The 21388-nt window shown below is 42.8% G+C and overlaps 1 protein-coding gene across 11 annotated transcripts in view; it reads left to right on the top strand.

Moving 5' to 3' along the window:
* The window catches only part of FARP1 (FERM, ARH/RhoGEF and pleckstrin domain protein 1), a 198323-nt gene that overhangs the window by 22517 nt on the left and 154418 nt on the right, over positions 1-21388 (top strand). For 9 of the 11 annotated variants that reach the window (NM_001398053.1, NM_001398051.1, NM_001398047.1 and 6 more), the window contains one exon: positions 15036-15231. In NM_001398053.1, the coding sequence (NP_001384982.1) occupies positions 15061-15231 (171 nt within the window). In that variant the 5' untranslated portion in view covers positions 15036-15060. Of the gene's footprint in view, positions 1-7512; positions 7672-15035; positions 15232-21388 lie in introns of all 11 variants that reach the window. The other 2 variants (XM_046941257.1, XM_046941255.1) reach the window with 1 other exon arrangement.

Raw genomic sequence — 21388 nt, 5'->3', positions numbered from 1 at the left:
CTGATCCTGTGCATTTTCTTTCTTCCTGCTGTTGCTTGTGTGGTCAGGGTGGCCTAACCCTTCCCTGTGGAGTCTAAATAGAGAAGGGCCTATGAGATGTCAGAGCACAAGTATGTTCTTGAATGGCTGCAGAGCATTCCTATTTCCTTCATTTTTGGCATAAAAATTTTTGAGTTTTCCCATGTTTCTGAATTGATCAGAGTTATGACTTCTTTTCCTGTAGAGCATATTGGGGGAAAACATCTGTTTAATTAGGAAGAAGATGATAGAGGTAAGATAGGATTGTGGATAGCGCTTCTTCTGCAGTACTGGACAGTATGAAGGTACCTGGGGCAACTTACAGGAAGACTGCTGTTGAGAAGATGTTAAACCTCATCCAGAAATGTGTCTACACATAGGGGTAGAAGGGTCAGGAGTAGCCTAGTAGCTGAATTCTTGATGTTCTGCTACAGGATCTTTCTGCTTCTTGCCAGGTCCATTGTGCACAGTAGTGGCAATGCGTGCTTGTGCTTTCCTACACCTCTGTGTGGTTATTCGGCAGTATTTATGCCTGACTTTGGTAGCTGGAGAAAAGCAGCCCCCACAGCAGGTGAGAGAAACATGCATTATCAGCACTGCCTGGAGAGGGGCCTGTGCTGGCCGCTCCCTCACCAGCACAAGGGCAGGAGGTTTGGGACTGGACACAAGGTGGCTGTTGTGCTGGTGATGTTTTGAAGAACTGTCCTTCTCCTCTTGGAGTGGAGGAGAGTTTGCCATTATTTCAAAGGATGCACGCTGCGATTTCCATGAAGCATGGGTCTTCCAGCCACGTGCAGACTGCTTTGCACAGACCAGTCCAAATTGCAGAGCTGGGCCATGTTAGTGACCCTTTGAAACTGTAGTCGTGGCTGATGCTAGAGGAGAAAAGTTTCCATACCTGCTGGAAACTTTCATGTCTTTTAAGAGGACCTCTCTTCTTCTGCTATAATGATTTTATCACCTGGAAATACCGTATGCAAGAATTTTCCTTAAATAAAGCAACCTGCATAATATTACATCAGTGCACGGAAGGCGATCACCTCTTTCCCCTCCCATCTGTTCAACTCTTGTGTTTAACACACTGTTGTTTTACATCCACTTGTGCTCCCTCCAGCCCTTCCAACCACTTCTTTGCTCCCAGACATTGCTCGCAGTGCACCAGTGCGTTTCACAGGGAATGTGGGCATGCTCCCACTAGTGTGGGTCTGTGTATCTGTGCATGTACAAGGTGGATGGCTGGAAATGGGATGGGGAGAAACAGGGGAGGACCTAAAACAGGGAGAAATTTGCTGTGGGCATCTGTAGGGGTAGAGAGGTTGAGGGTGGGGTAAGGGCAGTGCCAAACACATCAAACTATGCTTTTTTGTCTGGATAATAAGGTGCTGTGTAAAGACAGGTGCTTTACTTATTTGTAGCCCACGTAGAAATCAAAGTATCCATCTTCAGGAAGCATGAAAGTTGAGGATACTCTTTTCTGGACTCTCAAGGTAGCGTCAGTTATGTTATTTGCTTTCTTTAATGTTCACTTAGGAGTTCAGAGCATCTTAATATTTCCAATATAACTACAGATTAGATACTCTTTAAAGATCATGATTAATGTTTGAAAGTAAAAGTCCACAGTTAGAAGCTGTAATTCGCCCTTTTGGTGTGCAAGAACGGGAAGGGGTACCTTAGAGTCTGCTGGTGTGCTTTAACTCAAACAGCTCCTAGTACTTACCTCTTCTCTTATTTAAATTAAAAAAAAAAAGATGAAAAATCCATGTTGGTTAGAAATGAAGACTTGAGGCATGAGTATTGTTGGGCATGTGTGGGATGGTAGTGTTCACATCAGTTCCTGGCTCTAGAAGCCAGCAAATTTGGTCCTCCTTCCAAGGGGAATTTTTGTTCTTGGGTTTCTTGTTTTTGTTTTTCCCCTCTTGTCTTGGTCTTCCTTTTGCACTTTTGGGGCCTGTCTCCAGTTCTTGGGCTTCTTTCACCTGCAGTTTCTCCTTCCTTGCGAACTCCTGATCAGAGCCCTAGTTCCATTGCCCATGCCCGGCTTTCTCTACTCTCTCCCATGCTATAGCCTTTTCTCCTTTGCCTTTCTCAGTCTGTGCATGGGCCCCTATCTCCATCTTCCTCCTCTTCCCATCTTGCTTGCTTTCTTCCATTTCATGTTCTCGTCCTGGCCCATCCCTTCACCCACCTTGGGCCTGGCATTCATCCAGCATGGCTCCAGGTGTGATTTCCCCTTCCTTTCTGCCTTGTGAGACCCATGGGGAGGTCAGACACTCTGCTCACCCTGTGGAGCCTGGACCTGCTCTGTCATGGGCAGCCATGAAGATGCAAGGCCTGTTGGACTCCTCTCTCCTCTGACAGAAAGGCATGGTCCACTTGACATTGGGTAAGCATGCAAAGTTTAAGCATGCTCAGCAAGGGAGGGCTCTCGGGAGAGATTAGTTATTCACACTTCAGAAGTCTCTGCCTGCTCTATGCTACTATCGGATGCAGTCATAAAAGCTTCTTTCCATGTTCAGCGTAATCTAAAGTTACTTGAGAGTCAGGAGCCAAGAAAAGAAGATGAGTCTATAATGTCCTCACAGGGGGAGCAATCTAATACCCAAACTTCCTGTTGACCTAGCACACCAGTATGACCTGCTGTGATGCCTTACGGTGGGTGCACCATGGTGGTAGTGGAAGTTTTTTATTTAGGGAGAGCATCCATCAAAATCATCCAGGCAGTGTTCCCTTTGAAGTCCTGTGTTACTTGCGGTGGCCCTCTTTCTTCATGATCTTTCTCTGGCAACTTCTAAGTTGTGATATCCTAATTAAAAAACAAATAAATAAATATGAATCACTTCTTTGTTCCATTTAGATTGTAAATACTGTTTTTGGGTGCTATTTCCGAGGATATTGTAAGGGGAATGGTGCAGGCCAGTGGGCAGATTTGGCCATATTTCTGCTTTCTCTGCTTTCAAACACTGCAAGGAGGAGAATAGAACAAGAAAACCGATGCTTTCCACTGGCCCCTTCGATGGTAAAAAGTACAGGTTCTGCAGATAATGCTTTTTCACACTTGTAAGATAGTGAGTAATTAGCTTTGAAATGCATTAGAATCCAGGGAGATGTAATCTGTACTGAAACAGGTTTGCTGATAGAGGTACAGTGGTGTGGTTGGTCAGGCAAGCCTGTCTCCAGATCCACTCTGTAAGGCTTGCAATAGCAGTGCTGTGGTTTGGAGTAACTTATGCCAGCTTTCATTGTGAAGTAAGTTATAGTGGGGAAAGCAGTTTTATTTTGCAGACATAATGGCAACTAACAGGTTTTTTGGTCTGTCCATGCCTTCTGTGAAAAACAACCCAAGTCTGTCTCCATGTAGCATATCAAACACTTATAGTTTAGCTGGAAATAAAATGAAGACTTACCTGTAGCAGCAGAACGCCTCTGATAGCTGTTCACAAAAGAGACGTGGTGTTATCAGTTATCTCAAGACAGAGAGGTATTGTATCTTAGAAGATTGGGAGAGCTGTCGTCAGACAAAAAGGGACAGACAGTGTCTAGACTGCACAGCTCAGCTCAGGTAGAGTTTCTCCGTAGCTCTTTTAATGCTTCTACTGTTCGCACTAAGAGAAATGAGACAGAAACCTAAGCAAGTTTGAAGATTTTGCTGTAAGTTTTACAGCTATTTCGCAAGGGGAAAAAAAAAAGACAGTTCTTAAACTCTGTAGGATATTTCAATCTGGGTTCTGTGTAGTCTCGCCTACCAACCTGATCGTTGCATGTCCACCAGGATGCCAATGAGTCTATTAAGTTGTGCTGATGGCCCAAGCATTTCTCGCTGAGAGCTGTGTCATTACCAACATGGTGGTTCTTTGGCCAAGCATAATGAAGGCTTCTGGTAAAAGAATTAATATTAAAAAAAAAATCTGTCTTCAATCACATTGAGCAGTTTTACAAACTTATAAAAAGTCTCTTTCAGGAGCAAGTGTTTAAATATTTAAAGCCTGCAAGATTATTTTTTTTTTCTGTTTTTATAGTGGGTTATGTACTGAGTATACAATCATGACCATAAATACGTTTTTCCTGGTGGAAGACCATATACTGTGCATATGTAATAATTTTGTGGGATTCTGATCACAAGGTCTGGGCAAGAAGGAAGCTAGTCAAGACCACTATGCCTTCAATTTAACATGTTTGGATAGGCATCGTCCCTGGGTGCATAATGCTGAGTGTAGATGTCGTCCTCTGTGGTTACAAGCTTCGGGGCCATGAGAGTGGTGTGAGCTCACGCACAGCTGCTTTTGTGCAGCGTGTGCTGGTCAGCTCATGAGCTGCTGCTCCGTTCCTGTGCTGTGTACCATCAAATTGTATGTACGTGGTCTCTGTCTTAACAGGATAGAGAGTGGGATCTGTGCATGCTGGCTGCAGCATCTTGTGCTGGGTGCCTGCACGCTCAGGGATGGGAGAGGTTCCTTGAGGGGCTGCTGAAACACCAAGATTGAAATCCGGCTTCTGTCAGCTCTCTGGAGGAGTCAGCACGAATACCTCAGCTATGTATTTGCATTTGGTTCAGAGAAATAATATATCCCGCAAGCTGTTTATTTCTCAAAAGCAGGTCTGTCTCAGATTTTTCCCCCAACTGCTGAACAGTGGTATTATCATCGTGTGTTATTAATTCTTTCGACATGTTTTTATTTCATGGAAAACGTATATGTTAACTCGAGGCCGGGTATGAGTTGCTGGATCCCTTTCAGAATTCTGTTCAATCTGGAAGCAAATCAGATTACTTTCTTCTACTATGAGCATATTCAGCTTGGCTTTCACATGAGGTGTTGTATGGGTGAGTGAGCCCAGAGCACTCCAGCTGGTGCAACAGCTTTATTTATGCAGACTGATGGCATGAAAGGGTTTTGGAAAATGCTTTTAATGGTTTCAGGAGGGCTTCATATTACTGCTGAACCACCAAGCTGCTTTAACTTCTTACCCACTTCACTTGTGTTTTCAGTGACAAACCCTGGGCTCTGGGGGGATCCAGTTGATTGAGAAACTTGCCCACATTCTTGTGTCTTGGGAACACAAGAATGAGGGGCTTTCTTAATCTCCCTTTGTATGTTCCTAGCATGTACTACATAGCAGTAGACTTTCCACAGCCTTTCTGTCCATTCAGATTTTAGCACGTCTGATAGTAAAGCAAGCATTTGTGCAGCAGTATCTGCTGCTGAGCTGTTAAGGGGTTTGTGGCTATACAACCTTGACTGGAGCTCTCCATTTCATAGAATCATAGAGTCGGTTGGAAAAGGTTGGAAAAGACCTCCAAGACCATCCAGTCCCAACTGTCCACCTACTACCAATATTTCCCGCTAAACCACGCCCCTCAGTACAACATCTCAATGTTTCTTGAACGCCTCCAGGGACAGTTACAGCACCACCTCCCTGGGCAGCCTGTTCCAGCACCTGACCACTCTTTTGGAGAAGAATTTTTTCCTAATGTCCAGTCTGAACCTCCCCTGGTGCAACTTCAGGCCATTCCCTCTAGTCCTATTGCTAGTTATTTGGGAGAAGAGGCCAGCCCCAACCTCACCACAACCTCTTTTCGGGTTGTTGTAGAGAGTGATACTGTCTCCCCTGAGCCTCTTCTTCTCCAGGGATCAAGTAAACTACTGAAATCTTCTTCCCTCAGAAAGATATTTGGCTCAGACTCTGTCCTTGATTTTTGAAGGGGAAACACAGTTGTTTGGGGAGGGTCACAATCTGAGCAGTTGGAACTGACCGTTCCCATTGCTTTGCAGATGAAATACTAATTTCCCTTCCAGGAATAGCCAAATCTTACCTGTTTGTACAGTGCTGTCGGGGTTGGCTGGTGTAAAAGCTGAAGAAAAACTTAAAAATTGGCTCTGTTGGTTTGACTGTGGTATTGGCATTCCTGACTTGAGCAAGTAGCATCAATCATTGGCACAAGGGAACATAGTGAAGAATAAAGAGTGGAAACAAGTCCCCAGGGCTTGGGGAGCAGTCACAACTTGTCCAAGGAAACCTTGCATGAAGAGCCTCCTTGGAGGGGGGGGGTGTTCCTTTCAGAAGGAAACATGCAAAGGCTTCACTTAATGTAATGGCTCATATGGATGTACAATTGCTGCATTTGTATGTAGGCATGTATGTGTGTATAGATATATATTTGTGTGTGTGTGTGTATGTATGTATTTGTGATGACTTCGTTTGCATGAGATTCAGAGAAGGAAGAAAAAAGAAGGGTTCCATGCCTGCCAGAAATTTCTAATGCAGAGTTGTCTGGAAAGCATAGCACACAGAGAACTAGTCTGTTTACTGCCTTGTTGATACTGTTGACAGTCATCAAAAGTAATTTCAGCTTGGTGGTGGTGGTGGTGTTGTTTTAATACTATTTGCAGACTAGACTGGCTTGATTCACAGAGCAATCTGTACTACTGCTTCAGAGATGAGATTTTTCACAGAGGCAATTGCAAAAGTGTACGGGAATATATTATTGCACTCGTTGATAGATCTACTGGCAGGTGTGTGGTTGAGGAGAAAGATAGTGTGCATTAGACTTGTGCAGGGTGGGACTGCTCTTTGCTGACATCTGGCAGAAGATCTGGAATCTGGGACAGCTGCTAGCGCCACAGAATCACAAACAGCTTGAGGACCTGAGCGTAATGAAGATAAATGAGCTCAAGCTGGAAGCTGAATGGCCCTAAAGGTAGAAGTAGTAATGAGCGCGGTTATTCTGAATGCTGTACGGGCAGGCTTGCAAGACGTGTTTTTAATGTCATGTCTTGTCCTTTACGTACATACACGTTCATTATTCCAGATTTCAGCCTACCTTACTGGTACGCTGATTAGTTTGAATTTCTGTAAAGCTGCTGTGGCGCTTGACCCGATTTCTATGGTACAGTCACGCTGATGGACAGACTGAGGGCTCAGAGTTGTATTGAAGTGCAGTCTGCTTACTTGGTAGCACCAAATTAGCTGGAATAAGAAGCCAATGTCAAATTCAGGGACAAGTAACACAGTCACTAATGGCCTGCCAGCAGCTATGTGCCAGTGTGTGACAGTCTGAGAATTTTACATTGGTTTCACATTCTAGCTAATTTGGTGTTATCAAGCAAAGCTGTGGGATTTAGAGGTTTCAGTGTCCAACTAAGATAGGCAACTTTGTGGCCTATGTTTATTTTCATGACAGGTGATGAATTGTACGTTCTTATGGTTGCTCTGCTTTATTTAAGGCCATTTCTTTTTGCTGCAGTTTTTACAAAGTGTGCAGAATGCTGGATTGGCCTGTTCTGAGGCAAGCAAAAAGTAGGCAGCCATAAAAAAAAACATATTAAATCTGTTTTTAGAAACTAAACCCAGTTTAGGAGCTCCCTCTCCATCCTGTTCTCCACTGGCTATGCACAGGGACAATACATGAGCCTCTAGTGCTTGACCATACCACACCTAGAGCCTTCCTACTTCTGAATTGATTAAAAAAAATATAGATTGTTATTTTTTAATCCCCAGAGATAGCCCGATGGTACAGAAGAACCAGCTTCACGTGATACTTCCTTCTCTATCGGAACACTGTGGATACGAGTGGGAGCAGACTGCAGTCTTACCAGCAATCCAGAGGCCTTCTGTTTGCAGCACTTCCTTTATAAGCTGAGCAACCAAACTTACTCTGTGCGTGTATCTGTACTGCTGACCTTCAGGCTTGAGCTATTTTTCTGTTACGAGCTTTTGATGCCTCATTTCTCCTCTTCCACAGAAATGCTGATCCATTAGCCTAATGAAAACGTTCTGGATTTATGTCAGATTTTTTAATGTATGTTTTTCTTGGTAAGAATCTTTTCAGAATTTCAGGTATGTGTGATCTGTGCGGAATAATGTGAAGCATGAACATTTTGTTAATGAGGCAGTTGTTTGTAGCTTTCAGTAGTTGCTTAAGAAAATTGGACTTTAAAGATAAGATTTTCTGAGAAATCTTTGATGTACTCCCATGTGAAACTGCCAAAGTTTCGTAATACGATGACTTCAAAGGTCTTGCAAAAATCCTCTCTTTGGTTCTATGTACTGTTCCTTCCTACTGAATGTGTTCTGTATTTTTAAAAAGGATAAATCTGTCATGTCCAGGTATTCCGACACAGATGTCCTGCTTGAAGACTGGAAACTCTCGCTCAAGAAACCAATTTCAGTGGTTGTTTTTTGCTTGGAAAGTAGCTGATACAGATGCTTCTTTCTGGCATGTCTAAAATGCACTGCTTTTTGCTGTGGTGTCCAGCCCATGGGCATTGTGGCTCCAGGCTGGCTGAGGTGGACAGGGCCCTCTGTGTCCCTGTGTCCCAGCCCCAGCTCCAGCAGCACCACCCAGAGCAGGGTGCCCAGGCCCATGGCCAGGCAGCTTCTGGAGAGCTCCACTGAGGAGACCCCACAGCCTCTGGGCAGCCTGTGCCAGTGCTCCATCACCTGCTCCTGGTGTTCAGAGGGAGCCTCCTGGGCTACAGTTTGTGCCCATGGCATTTTGGTCTGGCACGGTGCACCACTGCAGAGAGCCAGGCTCTGTTCGCTTTGCACACTCCCTTCAGGTGTTCATAGGCATTGGTAAGATCCTCTTTAGCCTCCTCTTTAGGCTTAACAGTCCCTAGGTCTCTCAGCCTTTCCTCACGGGGGAGACGCTCCAGTTTCTTAATCATCTTTGTGGCCTGATGTTGGACTCTCTCCACTATGCCCATGTTTCTTTTCTACTGAGCTCCCCAGGACTGCACACGGTATTCCAAGTGCAGCTTCCCCAGCGCTGACTTCAGGGGAAGGATCACCTCTCTTGACCTCCTGGTGATACTTTGCCTAATGCAGCTGAGAATATTGTTAGCCCTCCTAGCAGCAAATGCACGTTACTGACTCACATCCAACTTGGTGTCCACCAGGATTCTAGATCATTTTCTGCAGAGCTGCTTTGCAGCTGATTGGGATGGAGCACGTTGTGGTACCTGCAGTTGGCTGTTCTTTCCCTAGTGCAGGACTGCACTTCTCCTTGTTGAACTCCATGAGGTTCCTTGTTAGCCCACTTCTCCAGCTTTTCATGGACCCCCTGAGTGGCAGTGTGGCCCTCTGGTGAGTCAGCCACTCCCGCCACTTTTGTGTCGTCCATGAATTTACTGAGGGTGCACTCTACCCTATCGTCATGACCTTTAATGAAGATGTTGAACAGGACAGGCCCAGGACTGACCCCTGGGGTCTGCTCATTACTAGGCTGCAGCCAGGCTTTGCACCACTGACCACTGCCCTCTGGCTAGTTGTCAGTCTACAATTCTGACTCATTGGCTGCCTTTCATCATTAGTACTCATGGCGTGTGCAAACTCTCAGCTGCTCTTCATAGTGGAGCAAGAGTTGAAGGTGGTTTATTTGTTTGGCATTGGTTCATCATTATTTCAAAACTGTAGATTTTACAGACATATTTTTGTCATTGTATTTGCTTGATATGAGTCTGCCATGGCACTGTGGAGGGTAACTGGGATAACATTTCAACATACAACGGTTTGGCTTGGAAGGGGACCCCAAGGACGACCAAGTTCCAATCTCCTTGCTACAGTTCCTTCAGCCTGTCTTCGTAGGAGAGGTGCATTAGCCCTTGGATCATCTTCACATTTCACAGAAGATAAATAGCTGAGCCATATTGGCCCTGTGTCTGTTCTTCATCGCTTCGGATTAAATTTGCTTTTTGTCTTCCTGTTCCTCTTTGCATGCTGTTTCATTTCATTATTATTTTTTTCCATATGACTTCAAGCAGTTTGCTTTCCCATGTCATGATTATGGTCATTCTGGTATATTAATGAAAACGTGCCTTTATTAGCAGTTTGTTAGCAGTTTGCAGACTGTACAGAATTTTCCCTTACTGCGGACAGCACAAATCTATGACTTGATTTTGGCAGGGCTGTACATTTATGCCTACCTTAGCGTTGTCCAAGGGGAAGGCAGAAAAAGGAAACACAAAGAATCAGCACATCATATGAAGAGGTCTCATGGCTGATGTCTTGGCCTCTGTGCAGTAGAGTGGCAGAGGCATAGGCCTCTGGATACCTCTGGTGCAGCTCTGGATGGACCTTGGAGACAGTGGCATCTTCTGCCTCACAGACTTGCCACAGCTTTTCTCTCTGAGCTCTTTGTGTTCAGTCTATGCCAGGCATCCTTTCCTTCCTCATAGCTTATTTATTATGATTTTTTTAATCCTACTCCAGTTTGTCGAGTTCTTTGTTTTTCTGCAAATATAGAGGTGCTTAGAACTGAAGATGAGTACTCTTTACAGGAGTGTTTTCAAGCTAGTATTCCTTGTAATTCTCTGCAGCTGAGGCTTTCCAGAGGTTTTACAAGAAGCTGAGCATGACAAGTACTTGCTGGTAGTCTGCCTGGATTGCTGCTCCACATTCATTATCCCTTGGAAGGTCTGGATTTTGTCTATTTGTTAGTCCTACAGTGCTGCCGTAGTTCTTCCTATCGGTTTATAAGTCACTGAGATGGTTTGAGTCGTTTTGCCTGGTGTCACGTTCACTGTATTGATCTCTTTCAGATGTCTGGTTGCTGCGTGATACGGGATACAGGGGTAGGCCAGCAGCTGAAAGGCCTGGACTGCAGCCCCAGCCTTGGGGCTGCTTTGCTCCATGAGTTGCAAGGATGGCCATGCCACTCCACTGCACCCATTTCCCCCCACCTTTAGGAGATGAATAGTGTACCGTGTGTTTCTCTGTGTGCTTTGAAAGTGTGCTTAAACAAAAGTGGGAAAGGCCTCTGTTCCCAGTGACATGCTGCCTCAGCAGGAGGAACCTCCAGGCTTCATGAACTGCTTGCCTCAAGTGTCTAAACCTCCTTGTCTCCTAGGAAAGCTGAGTGATTCATGGATTAGATGAGCATGTATTCCAACAGGCATTCTGCTGGTATTTCAAATATTGTCTTAATTCTTCTTTTTTCCTCAGTATTTTCTATTTTATTTTTTGACCTTTTGTTCTCCCCACCAAAACAAAAAAAGATGTTACTTCTACTTTAGACTACTGCTAGGTCACTTTAATTGTTTTTCCTTCTGGCGAAGTAAAATACATGGAAACTTCATTTGACCTGAACCTTTCAAGTGCTATAAAATGCACCTGTTGAGGGATGGGTTTGAGCACTGAGAACCCCAGTGGCACTGCGGTAAGGCCCATTTTGGCCTTTGTCCAGCTACTGCAGAAGTGTGCGCACAGAACTTGAAGTTTTTGTCCGAGCACGTAGATGTAGTGTCTGTGTAAATGGATTGTTAACATGTGCTTAGGACAAAAACACATTTACTAATTTATCTGATGACACATGCAGCTTTCTGTAGTGGCTATCCTCCTGGTGCTGTAGGTAACGTTGTGTGGGGTGGCTTGAGTTGAGCTAGCGGTCTGCCAGCAGCTGCAAGAACTGCCAGAAGCCAATTTAATTTGTTAACCCAGCAAAGAACAAAACTCTAAATTATTTTCTTTTGGATTATCAAGGTTCATTGGCTCAGTGAAGGGTCTGAGGAGGGTGAGAGTGTCTTTAAAATTCTCCATCCAGTGTCCAAACTTGATCGTTCTCATTGTGACAGATGTTAGGTAGCCTAATCCCCTTGGGCTTGCTTAATATTTGCTCATGACTATTCTGCTGCATTCTGTGACCTTCTTGGTCATGTAGATCAAAGTGATTTAGAGACAAGTATGCAGCCTGGCAGTGTGCTGTATCATTTTAGAGTGGGTAATTGCCATCTTTAAGGCCCTTTTTATATAAAGGCGTAATAAATATATTGAGCCAAACTTGAAAGTGCCATAGTGAGTGAGACTAGCATCGTACATAAGCAGAGCGTTAATAATGTCCAATGTATCACGCTGATATTTATATGTGTATGTATGTGAGGCAGAGATTGAAAAAGGGAAAAGGTCTGCTTTTAATTGGCAAGTAGCAGATGCCTATGATCATGATGGCTGATACTTAATGATCTTTACTTCCAAAGTGAAGTGTGCATATGTAACTGAATGGTTGTAACTTGCAGAGGTTGCTCTGAAAGTAATGCGTCCTGTTTGTTTTCATGGAAACTGCTAGAGTTAAAAGGAGCACAGTAACACCTTTGGAGCTATGAAACTCTGTTTGTTCAATATAGTGACACCCATTAGCCAGTTGATGCAGATAAGCTGATCGAGACACTCTTCATTTTGTGGTATGACAGCTGTATGTGGCTGCCCGGAACATGGCTTGTCATTCACGTCACTCTTGCCACTGCTGAAACGTACTATCCACTATTTCACTGCGCTCACATCAACTATTTGGTCTCCATAATATTCAGCAAGTGTCGATGAGTGTCAGTAGGTGCCATTTTTTCCACGTGGTGGAATTCAGTGACACCCCTTCACTTCATACACTCTTCCATGTCAAATGCTATTCTGTCAGACTGCCCTTCTGCTGCCATCTGTCACACAGCAACAGCGTGTAATGGGGTACTGGTGGGAAGGTTCAACCTATGCTGTATACCACCACCATCCGCCTCTGATGTCATGGACCAATGTATTAAAATGGGAGGCATGACTTTCAGAGCAGCCCTCTTCTATTAAGAGAGTTTTTATATTATGAACTGCTAATAGTAATAATAAAAGCCCTCTCAGCTATCTATGTGAGATGGTTTGGCTTATACTTTTCCTCCACGTTTCTTTTGGCTCCTAACCTCGGATCCTTTTTCCATATTTCACCAAGTTTATTTGCCTTTCTGAATGTGTGTGGGCCACTGGATCATCCAGTCAGAAGAACATTTACAGAAAGGTGCGAGCTCTGGAATATGTCCTGATGTTGATTGCTTAATGGTATCACTTGAATTGCAGTGGATTGATTCCCCCAGTTTGGATTTGATAAATAGAACAGTTTTCCTTTGCCTCTATGAAATATAACTAGTCAAAGACCGCTGTAATAACACAGCCCCCATAGTTAGATGCAGGAAAATCAGATTTATTTGCAAGTACACCTGGAATGTTGCTCTATAGCTTTGTCTTTTGTCTTCCTGCAATTCCTGCCTCCAACTGCAGCTTTCTTGTTGACGCTTCTTGTCTCAGACAAGGTTTTAATTTAATTAATTTTAAAGAACGGAATCAATTGAATCGATTCAATTTATGGTTTAGATCGTAGTGCCAGTTGATGAAAATTGAATTGCATTTGCTTCATTGCTGTTTGGCTTGCACTTGGTTGGTTGCAGTAGCATTGCGTTCAGCCTGGCGGTAGGATGGTGCTGTCTCATTGCAGAAGCCACCAGTTTGTGGCACTCAGATGTACTGGCTGTGGGCAAACTTCTATGCTTCCCGCTGGCTTTTGGTTCTCCTTCACTTGTGCCTATTGAGTTGAGAAGGAGAGGTGTGTGGTCCCTAATTTGTCATTCCGTGCCTTGTGCATTTCTTCTTCTCTGTTCATTAAAGCACTGTTTAAAAACCTTCTACCCCCAACTGCTTGCTGGGTGAAGTCTGTGGGAACAGATTATTCAGGAAGTGGAAGAGTGATGTGCAGTAAATAGTATATCCTGCTGAAGACAAGCTTGTTTTTATTCCCTCCTTATGGTATCTTATTACGTGGCACTTTATACCACTGTTCTTTATAGTATACTGTAGAACTGGTGAGACATTTCACTACGTAAGACTATATTGTGCTTTTTTTCCCCATAGGTTTCTCAATAATTTTAACCTCAGAGTAAAATCAGGCTATGAACGGCAGTACTCTTCTTGTGCCTCTGTTTGGCTGGAAAGTTACGTTTCTGTCCTTTGTGTGTGCTCTGTTTTGGTTGTTTTTCTTTAGTGGTCATTGATCAGCACATAAAAGTCACAGGGAATGGAAATGTAATTACTGAGAAAGACAAATAGACAGTAGCAGCACGTTACATCAGAAACTTGGCCAGAATGTCTAATGACGGGAAAAACTGAAATAAAATTCTGGTGTGATGTGCAAGACTTGACAAGTAAAACTGATGATCCTTGAATTAAAAAGGAAGGTTGAAAACTGTGCCAGTTAATGAAAAATCACGCTGAATCATTGCTGGAGGTCAGCTCCCTTTCTAGGATAGAATATTTATTTGGCAGAGATGCACTGCGTAATGTAGTGCAAAAGCTGCATGGAAACAAAATTAGCGAGCCAGTTCCTGAGGTTTCTTTCTATGGATACCATGAAGGCATCCCTTTTCAGTGAGCTGTGCTGGTGAACTGGTAATGGTAGAACCTTCCGTCAGCATGGAATGTTCTTTGAGGTTCCCTTGCTTCTTACAGGGCTCTGTGAGGGACCATAGCAAGGCTGGGGAACCTTGTTTTTCCCAACTAGTGACATTGCTCTGGCTTTTTCCAGACTTTCCATGGCCTATTCTCACAGTCCTTGACCTACCACTGGGATCACAGTAGGCTTCACATTCTAGAGCAGAACTGGTCCCTGAAGAAAACACGAAATTGAGGCCATATAATTGGGGTCATCTTGTACTGTTTCTTCTTCCCTGCTTCACTGAGCCCTAAGCAAGGTGAAAGTGCAAAAGGGCTGGGGGAGACTGGAAGGAGCAAAAGAGAAAGTGCTGATATGGCCGGGAGGGAAGGGTGCTCAACGGGTGGTGAGCTGCTCATCTGCTCCTCATCTTCCACCCAGTTCTGGGAGCCTTGGGTTTGGCTGCTAACAGCCTGATTTGCAAGTATGTAAAATTAGCATAACTCATTGTGATATAAGTTGTATCACAGTATTTGTTTCCAGTGTGGCCTTGTTGCATTTTCCAAGAGGGAAGGAATATTTATCTTTTCTCACTATGTGGTACCACAGCCGATCTGTCTTCCTTACCCCAGCAGGTGATTAACCTCTGTATTTTGAAAAGTGTGAAGTCTGCCTGGTTTTCCTGTCCTCATATCATATATAAAAATATATTTATGACAGTATTGCTTCATGCTAAGGGTCGCGTGGTGGTGTATCAGTTTTAAGTACGTATATCATAATGCTTACATGCAACAGCTGTTACTTGCAAGTGATACAGTCATCTTTGTCTTTATTCCCTTATCAGATATAAGAAACACTTCTCTCTAAACATGGGTGAAACAGAGCAGAGGCCAACAGCAGGATCCCGGTTAGGAGCTCAGGAGAATGCTGGGATCAGTACCTTGGAGCATGGACAGAAACCACCACTGACGCCACCAGGAAAACTCATCTCCATCAAAATTCAGATGCTGGATGACACACAAGAAACTTTTGAAGTTCCGGTAAGGATATGAGGGTTGGGTGGCTAACGGTTGTTGAAACGTTTCTCAAAATATATGGTTTAATCTCTTTTTATTTCAGCTTTGCAGTTTTTTGGTTAATAGATTCTTGTTGCAGAGAAAATGGCAGTTATATCAGTGTTAAATATATATGATGATGCAAAAGAATAACATTAAACAGTTAAGTGAATTGTAAATTACAGTTAGTATTTGGTTTCTGCTTGAACAGCTTCAAAGGAAGTGACTGTCTTTGGTGCTTTTTTCTCCCTTCGCTTATTACATCACTGGTTTCCCCTACTTTCTGAACATTGGATGTGTTTCCTTGGTGCTCTCGTGCCCTTGATCTAGTAAACTATAGCACTAGGTGACTTTTATTTATTCCTCCCCACCCCCCGGCAATTCCTAACAGTGGTAACTTGAAGTCAAAGAAGTTATTACTGATTTATCACTCATACAGGCACCAAGTGCTCATACATGCAATGAGGGCAGGGAAAGAATCAAAGCTACCCCATCTAAAGTTTCTCTTTACGGTCACTGCACACTGATGCTAATCTAGGTTTGTACTTGCCAAATGCACAGTTACTGCTGCTTTTCTGTGCGTGTGTGTGATCAGAAGAATTAGATTGAATTAGTTTTGATACAGTAACCTGGTAACAGTGATGTCTTATACTGTCTGTTAGCAGCCACTAATGACTTGAACATGCTGCACTCAGGTGGTAAACATGGTAAGATTGTCAAACACTGCTGCTGTTATGAAAGAGTACTGGAATGTATGTGTTCCAAAGTTCTCAACGTTCAGTGAATAGGAAACTGGAAACCTGAGTTCAAATTTCATCCTTTGTTACGTGCATTTTATGTTGCCATAGTAACCTCCATGCCTTCTTTGGCTCAATTTTCCCTTCTATGAAATAGGGGGTAAGCAGCAAGATGTGTAGAGCTCGCATGTGTACTGCTGTATAGAATTGCTTATGCTCACTGGTGAAATGTTATCCCTGTATTAAAGTTGGAAGAGTTATGGTTGGGAAAATCCACATAAAAATTAAGTTCTACTTGCTTGTGAGGTGTTCTTTGTTTTGTAGGTGTGTACGTGCACGTGCTTTTTAGTCTGCTTTCTGCTGCTATTTGTCACCTGACTAGAACTGCATAGGCAGTCTTAGAATTTCTTGCAGTAGAAAGAAAGCTCTCCGGACACGTATTTGTAAACGGTGTTGTCATAAAGTGGAAGGCTCACCTATATAGCAGCTTGTTATGGTTTTGCATCCTTCAGAATGCCTGTTGCATATCTACAGTGAGCAGAATAAAATCAGTAGTTTTGGAGTACACATTGCCGTCCAAAAATACAGAGCTAGTTTGAAATGCCACATTCTGATGAGAATTTTGCTGCTTGATGTATGTAGTTCAAATTCCCAGAGATGACACATGAGAGATGATGATTTTATTTTCCTAGCTGTTAAAAGCTTGCATAAACTCTTGGGAAATAACACAGTTAATTAAAGTTTATAACGCTCTTTAACAAACATTTAGTAGGAGCTATTTTCAGATCAAACCCCATTCATTAAATTGTGTAGAAGCAAACATGAATAACAGGTGGCTGCAGTACAGCTGTATAACTCTAGAAGCTTTGCTTCTGGCAGTTTGAGAAAACATTTTTTTCCACCTTCAGTATTAGAAGACTCCAGATTACTTTCTGTTTATAAACTTGAGTGGCTTCTGGAAGACCTAGTTGGTAACAACCATTCAGATCGCTTCAGCGTGAATATTTCCTCAGGCATTTACTTCGTAACTACGTCCATTCAATGAGAGTCCAATTGGTTTTAAAATCAAAACTTCTGAAATTTGCAGAATATTTGGAGCAGATTCCTGAAGCTTTTTGTCTCCAAGTTATGCGTAGCCAAAAGGAACTATAAACATGATTTTCAGTCTACTCTAAAAGGCATTCATTTTTTAGTCTCATCTCATAGAAGTGCATTTTTTTTCCAATACATGCGAATTGTTTATTCACTTTGGTAAAGCCATGTTCTCGTTCATTAGCATGCTTTCTTTTTATTACCAGATTGGTGCAGAGTATAGAGAAAAAAGAAAGTGATGCCATTTCAATACAATATTTTTGGAGCAGCAAGTATGGCTGTGAGCAGGAGATGTCAAATGCGTATACCTGAGCACATCTGTGTGTTTGCTTTTTAGTGAAGTAAGAGCTTCCTACACAACTGAGGGTCTGAACTGCTTCTTCCAAAACTTCAGCTCCTGGCTGAACCTTCCAAATACAGTCTGAGGATAAACTGATAAGCTGTCGTGTTTCTCACAGCTTCAGGAGTTTTGCTGGACGTTATGTTCTCTGTTAGCAAATAGACCAAACTTTGACTGGTTTTATGGCTGCTTACTCTGTACTTTGTAGGACGGCATGAATTTTGTTATGCCACTTTACTGTTAGTTTGTGAACTCCGTAAAAACAGAAACTACCACCGGTGCTTTTCCTTCCTGACCTCTGAGACAGAAGTGAAATAATTGGGACTATCCGTCTGCCTGGTTCTCCTTTCTTGCTACTCCTAGAATTTTTGTTGTATCATCAGCCTACCCATTAGCTAAAACTGGAACAGTCTTAGTCCATGTGATCTTTTTCATGTCTTGTTTTGTGGGTGTTGTGTTTCAGTTATCTTCTAGTGGACAAGATTCAATCTCATTGCACTTAGACAATACCGTTCCTCCCACCATATGCAAATAACCTGTTTTATTAGAGCAGAATCTTTGAGATTTGTCTGCTCTGTATATAACAGCAGAAAAACATGACCCACTTCCATGCCTCTCACCAGTGCTGCTGGTCAAAAGTGAAGTAACTACTGTTGTTTCTCCTTCACCAAGGAGAAGCCTTGACCAGCTTTTGGTATGAGTGTTTTGGTGCTAATTATACCATGACCAACTTGTATTAGTATGGGCCTGTTGATCTGTCCTGACTCTTAGACAAGAGCTGGCTTCAGCTGCAGTAATAGGTGGTCAGTGCCTGAAGGTCAGGCTGCTTGCTCAAGGCTAATGCCCGCACAGTGCTTGGAGCTGTTGGCCATGGTGGTGGCTCTGTGAATGGACTGCATGCTTTCACCAACATGACCAACACGAAGGAGGAAGTACATTTTTTCACACATTTGTACACATAATGATAATCCTATTTAGGTAGATCTAGGGCGTTTTTGAAAGGTTGACACTTCGACTCTATGGCTTATGAAACACAACAGAGGCTGTGTATTATACAAGAGATATAGGAATGTACAGTTCTGCTTGTATTGTGTTCAGTTTCATATCTAGTTAGTTTGAAGAGAATGGGGTTGATGTTATTAAAACAGCAAAAATAAGGTATTTTCCTATTTCTTTTTTTAACCTGGTCTCTCCTGTAGGTTCAAACGAGTTTATATCAGTAAGAAATCGAGTTTTTAAGGACAGCAAAAATAGCTGAGGGTTGTATTTACTGGAGATCCTTCTGGAAGAGAAAAAAAAACACCTTAATGTTTATGCCACTGTGACATTTATATTATTTCTGGCACTGAAGCAATTATGAAAATAAACAGAATCTGCTTGAAAACTACTCCTAAGCAGAAAGAATCAGTGCTGTTCCTTTCCAGGTGGTGCCGAAGGCGTTACTGATTCTCATGTGAAGCTGCTGTGATGAGTCAGTGACTCAGACCATGTTTAACCATGACTGAAGTGATGCCTGTCACTGGCCATATCAGAGTCTGAGGGTGAACGGTGCTGATTTGACTGGAATGATACTATCGGAGCTAAACAGAAAGTCAGAGCTGTTTCTTTCCCTTTAGCATCAAAGGTGAGATCAAAGTATATCACAGGAGGTGAGGGTTCTTCTCTCAGTAAAGCTCTGGTCTCTTTAATCAAAACCAAACCACACTCCTCTTTATTGTGTCTGAAAGAAAATAGTTGCTGCCTTGTTGTGGCTGTCTTTTGGAAAGACCAAACCATGCTTGCCTGTCAGATTACCGCAGTTTATTAAACATCTGTTTTCTGTCGTATGTAAACTGTCTTTCCCTCTGAATGTGTTCAAGCTTAGCGAAATACGCAGGCTTGGAAAATGTCATTTACTTTGAGGGATTAACACCTGGTTTATTAAGCAAAAGGAGTCTCTTAATAGAAAGCGGGGTGAGGGTATAATCCTTAGTAAACATCAGCTGTAAACATTTCATTTCTGTTTGCTTTCTCAGAAGAAGAGAAAGACTTCCTTTAGAAGATCTGAGAATAAAGACTGAACGGTCTTGGTCTACAAGTATTTATCTTCCCCTGGAGTTCAGATGTTGTGCGTTGGCAGGGAATTTCTGTGCCTCATGCTCAGACTTCTGAAGGAAAAAAAAGACCTCGTAATCCTGCTTGGGCTGTATTTCTTAAGGCTCACGGTCTGGTGTGGGGATTTTGGTTGGTTGGTTTTGTTTGTTTGTGCAACCATATAAAGGTGGCTCATGTTCCCTTTGTGGGGAAAGCACCTTCTATGAAGGGTACTCCCAGCCAGCTTCAGGCTGGTGTAAATATGTCAGGAAGAGCTTTATATTAAAAGGTCCCAATGCAACAAACATTATGTGTGCTGTCTTAAAATTTGCACAGGCATCGTGTTACTCTATTAAGAAATTTTGACTACGTTTTATAAATGCATACATTATTTTCCGTAACATTTATGGGCTGTGGTAATTGCTCTGTCCTAGATATTTACCTCTCTCTCAATACGCATATTATAACCATTAAAGTTGCTCAGAATAAAGCAGTGATTTAGAAAGAACGTCAGACAATAAGGCAGTGCAGAAGCATGAAGCAGTGTTTTATGCTTTCTTAGGCAGCTTCAACTGTTATATGAACTGCATTTTTTTCCAGCTTAGGAAATGAACAGCAGGTCAGATGTCAGTTATTCATCACCCCGAGACTTTCTTTTCTTCACATGACTGAAATTATTTGGCTATCACTATCAGACTATTTCCAGTGGAAATCAAGCATTTGAATATTAACTGATTGTCACATCAACCCCACTGGATGTTCTGAAATTGTAAGAAAAACATTTGTTTTCTAATCCTGAAACACATCAGTTACGTTTCTCATAGAAGAGTATTAGGGAACACCCAGTAAACTGATTTTTTTCAAAAGATGATTAGAATGTCCTTGTAGAAAGGCAGGAATGGGGTGAGGATTGTCTGGATGAGGAGCTACGAGATATGGTTTAGAAGCTTTTGGTAGCAATGGTAGTTGGAGAACGGTTGGACTAGATGATCTTGTAATATTAGCATAATAATTTACATGCTTTTGAAAATGGAAAAGAAAATTATTTGGAAACAAAATTCTATAGCCTGAAGAAGCAGACTGTTTTAAAATGCTGCTTTTTGAAATGTTTGTTTTTTGTATTTTGCTGGTTTGATTGTTGTAGTATTCTGTAGAATGAACAGGATGAGTGGAAATGTAATTGTAATTGCTAACAAATCCAGTGCATTTTCAGATTGAGTGGGTGAGCAGGTCACTACTGGAAGAAGCAGAGACCAATGCAGCAAAGAGTCCTTATTGCTCTCTACAACTACCTGAAAGGAGGTTGTGTCTAGGTGGGGGTTGGCCTCTTCTCCCTCGTAACTAGTGATAGGGTGAGAGAGAATGACCTCAAGTTGCATGAGGGGAGGTTCAGGTTGGATATTAGGAAAAATTTCTTCTCCAAAAGAGTGGTCAGGTTCTGGAATGGGCTGCCCAGGGAGGTCGTGGAGTCACAGACCCTGAAGGTGTTCAAGAAACATTGAGATGTTGTACTGAGGGACGTGGTTTAGTGGGAAATACTGGTTAGGTGGACGGTTGGACTGGATGATCTTGGAGGTCTTTTTCAACCTTGGTGATTTTATGATTCTCTGATTTTCTGCTTAGGGTGTATTGGGAGGGATGTTCTGACTTGGGTCAAAGGAAGGAGGGGAGCTGAGCTGTTGTCTGCTTCCTTCCTCCCCTCTGAGAGTGAGAGTTGTCTGTTCTGGCTCTAAAGATTTTAAAACTTGGTGTCACACTCTCAACTAATCACTCTTTGCTTCCTAGTTAAGGGTGAAAACATTGTACCTTCAACAGGCTGTTCATCATCCCTGACTCAGATTTGTGTTTTAGGACAAGATTAATTGCTCCCTGGAGTTGGTTGTATATCCCTGTGAGGGCA

This window comes from Gallus gallus, chromosome 1 (genome assembly GCF_016699485.2).
Source record: "Gallus gallus isolate bGalGal1 chromosome 1, bGalGal1.mat.broiler.GRCg7b, whole genome shotgun sequence".
Classification (NCBI taxonomy): domain Eukaryota; kingdom Metazoa; phylum Chordata; class Aves; order Galliformes; family Phasianidae; genus Gallus; species Gallus gallus.
The sequence above is the reverse complement of the archived record's forward strand: the minus strand, read 5'-3'. Positions and strand labels throughout refer to the sequence as shown.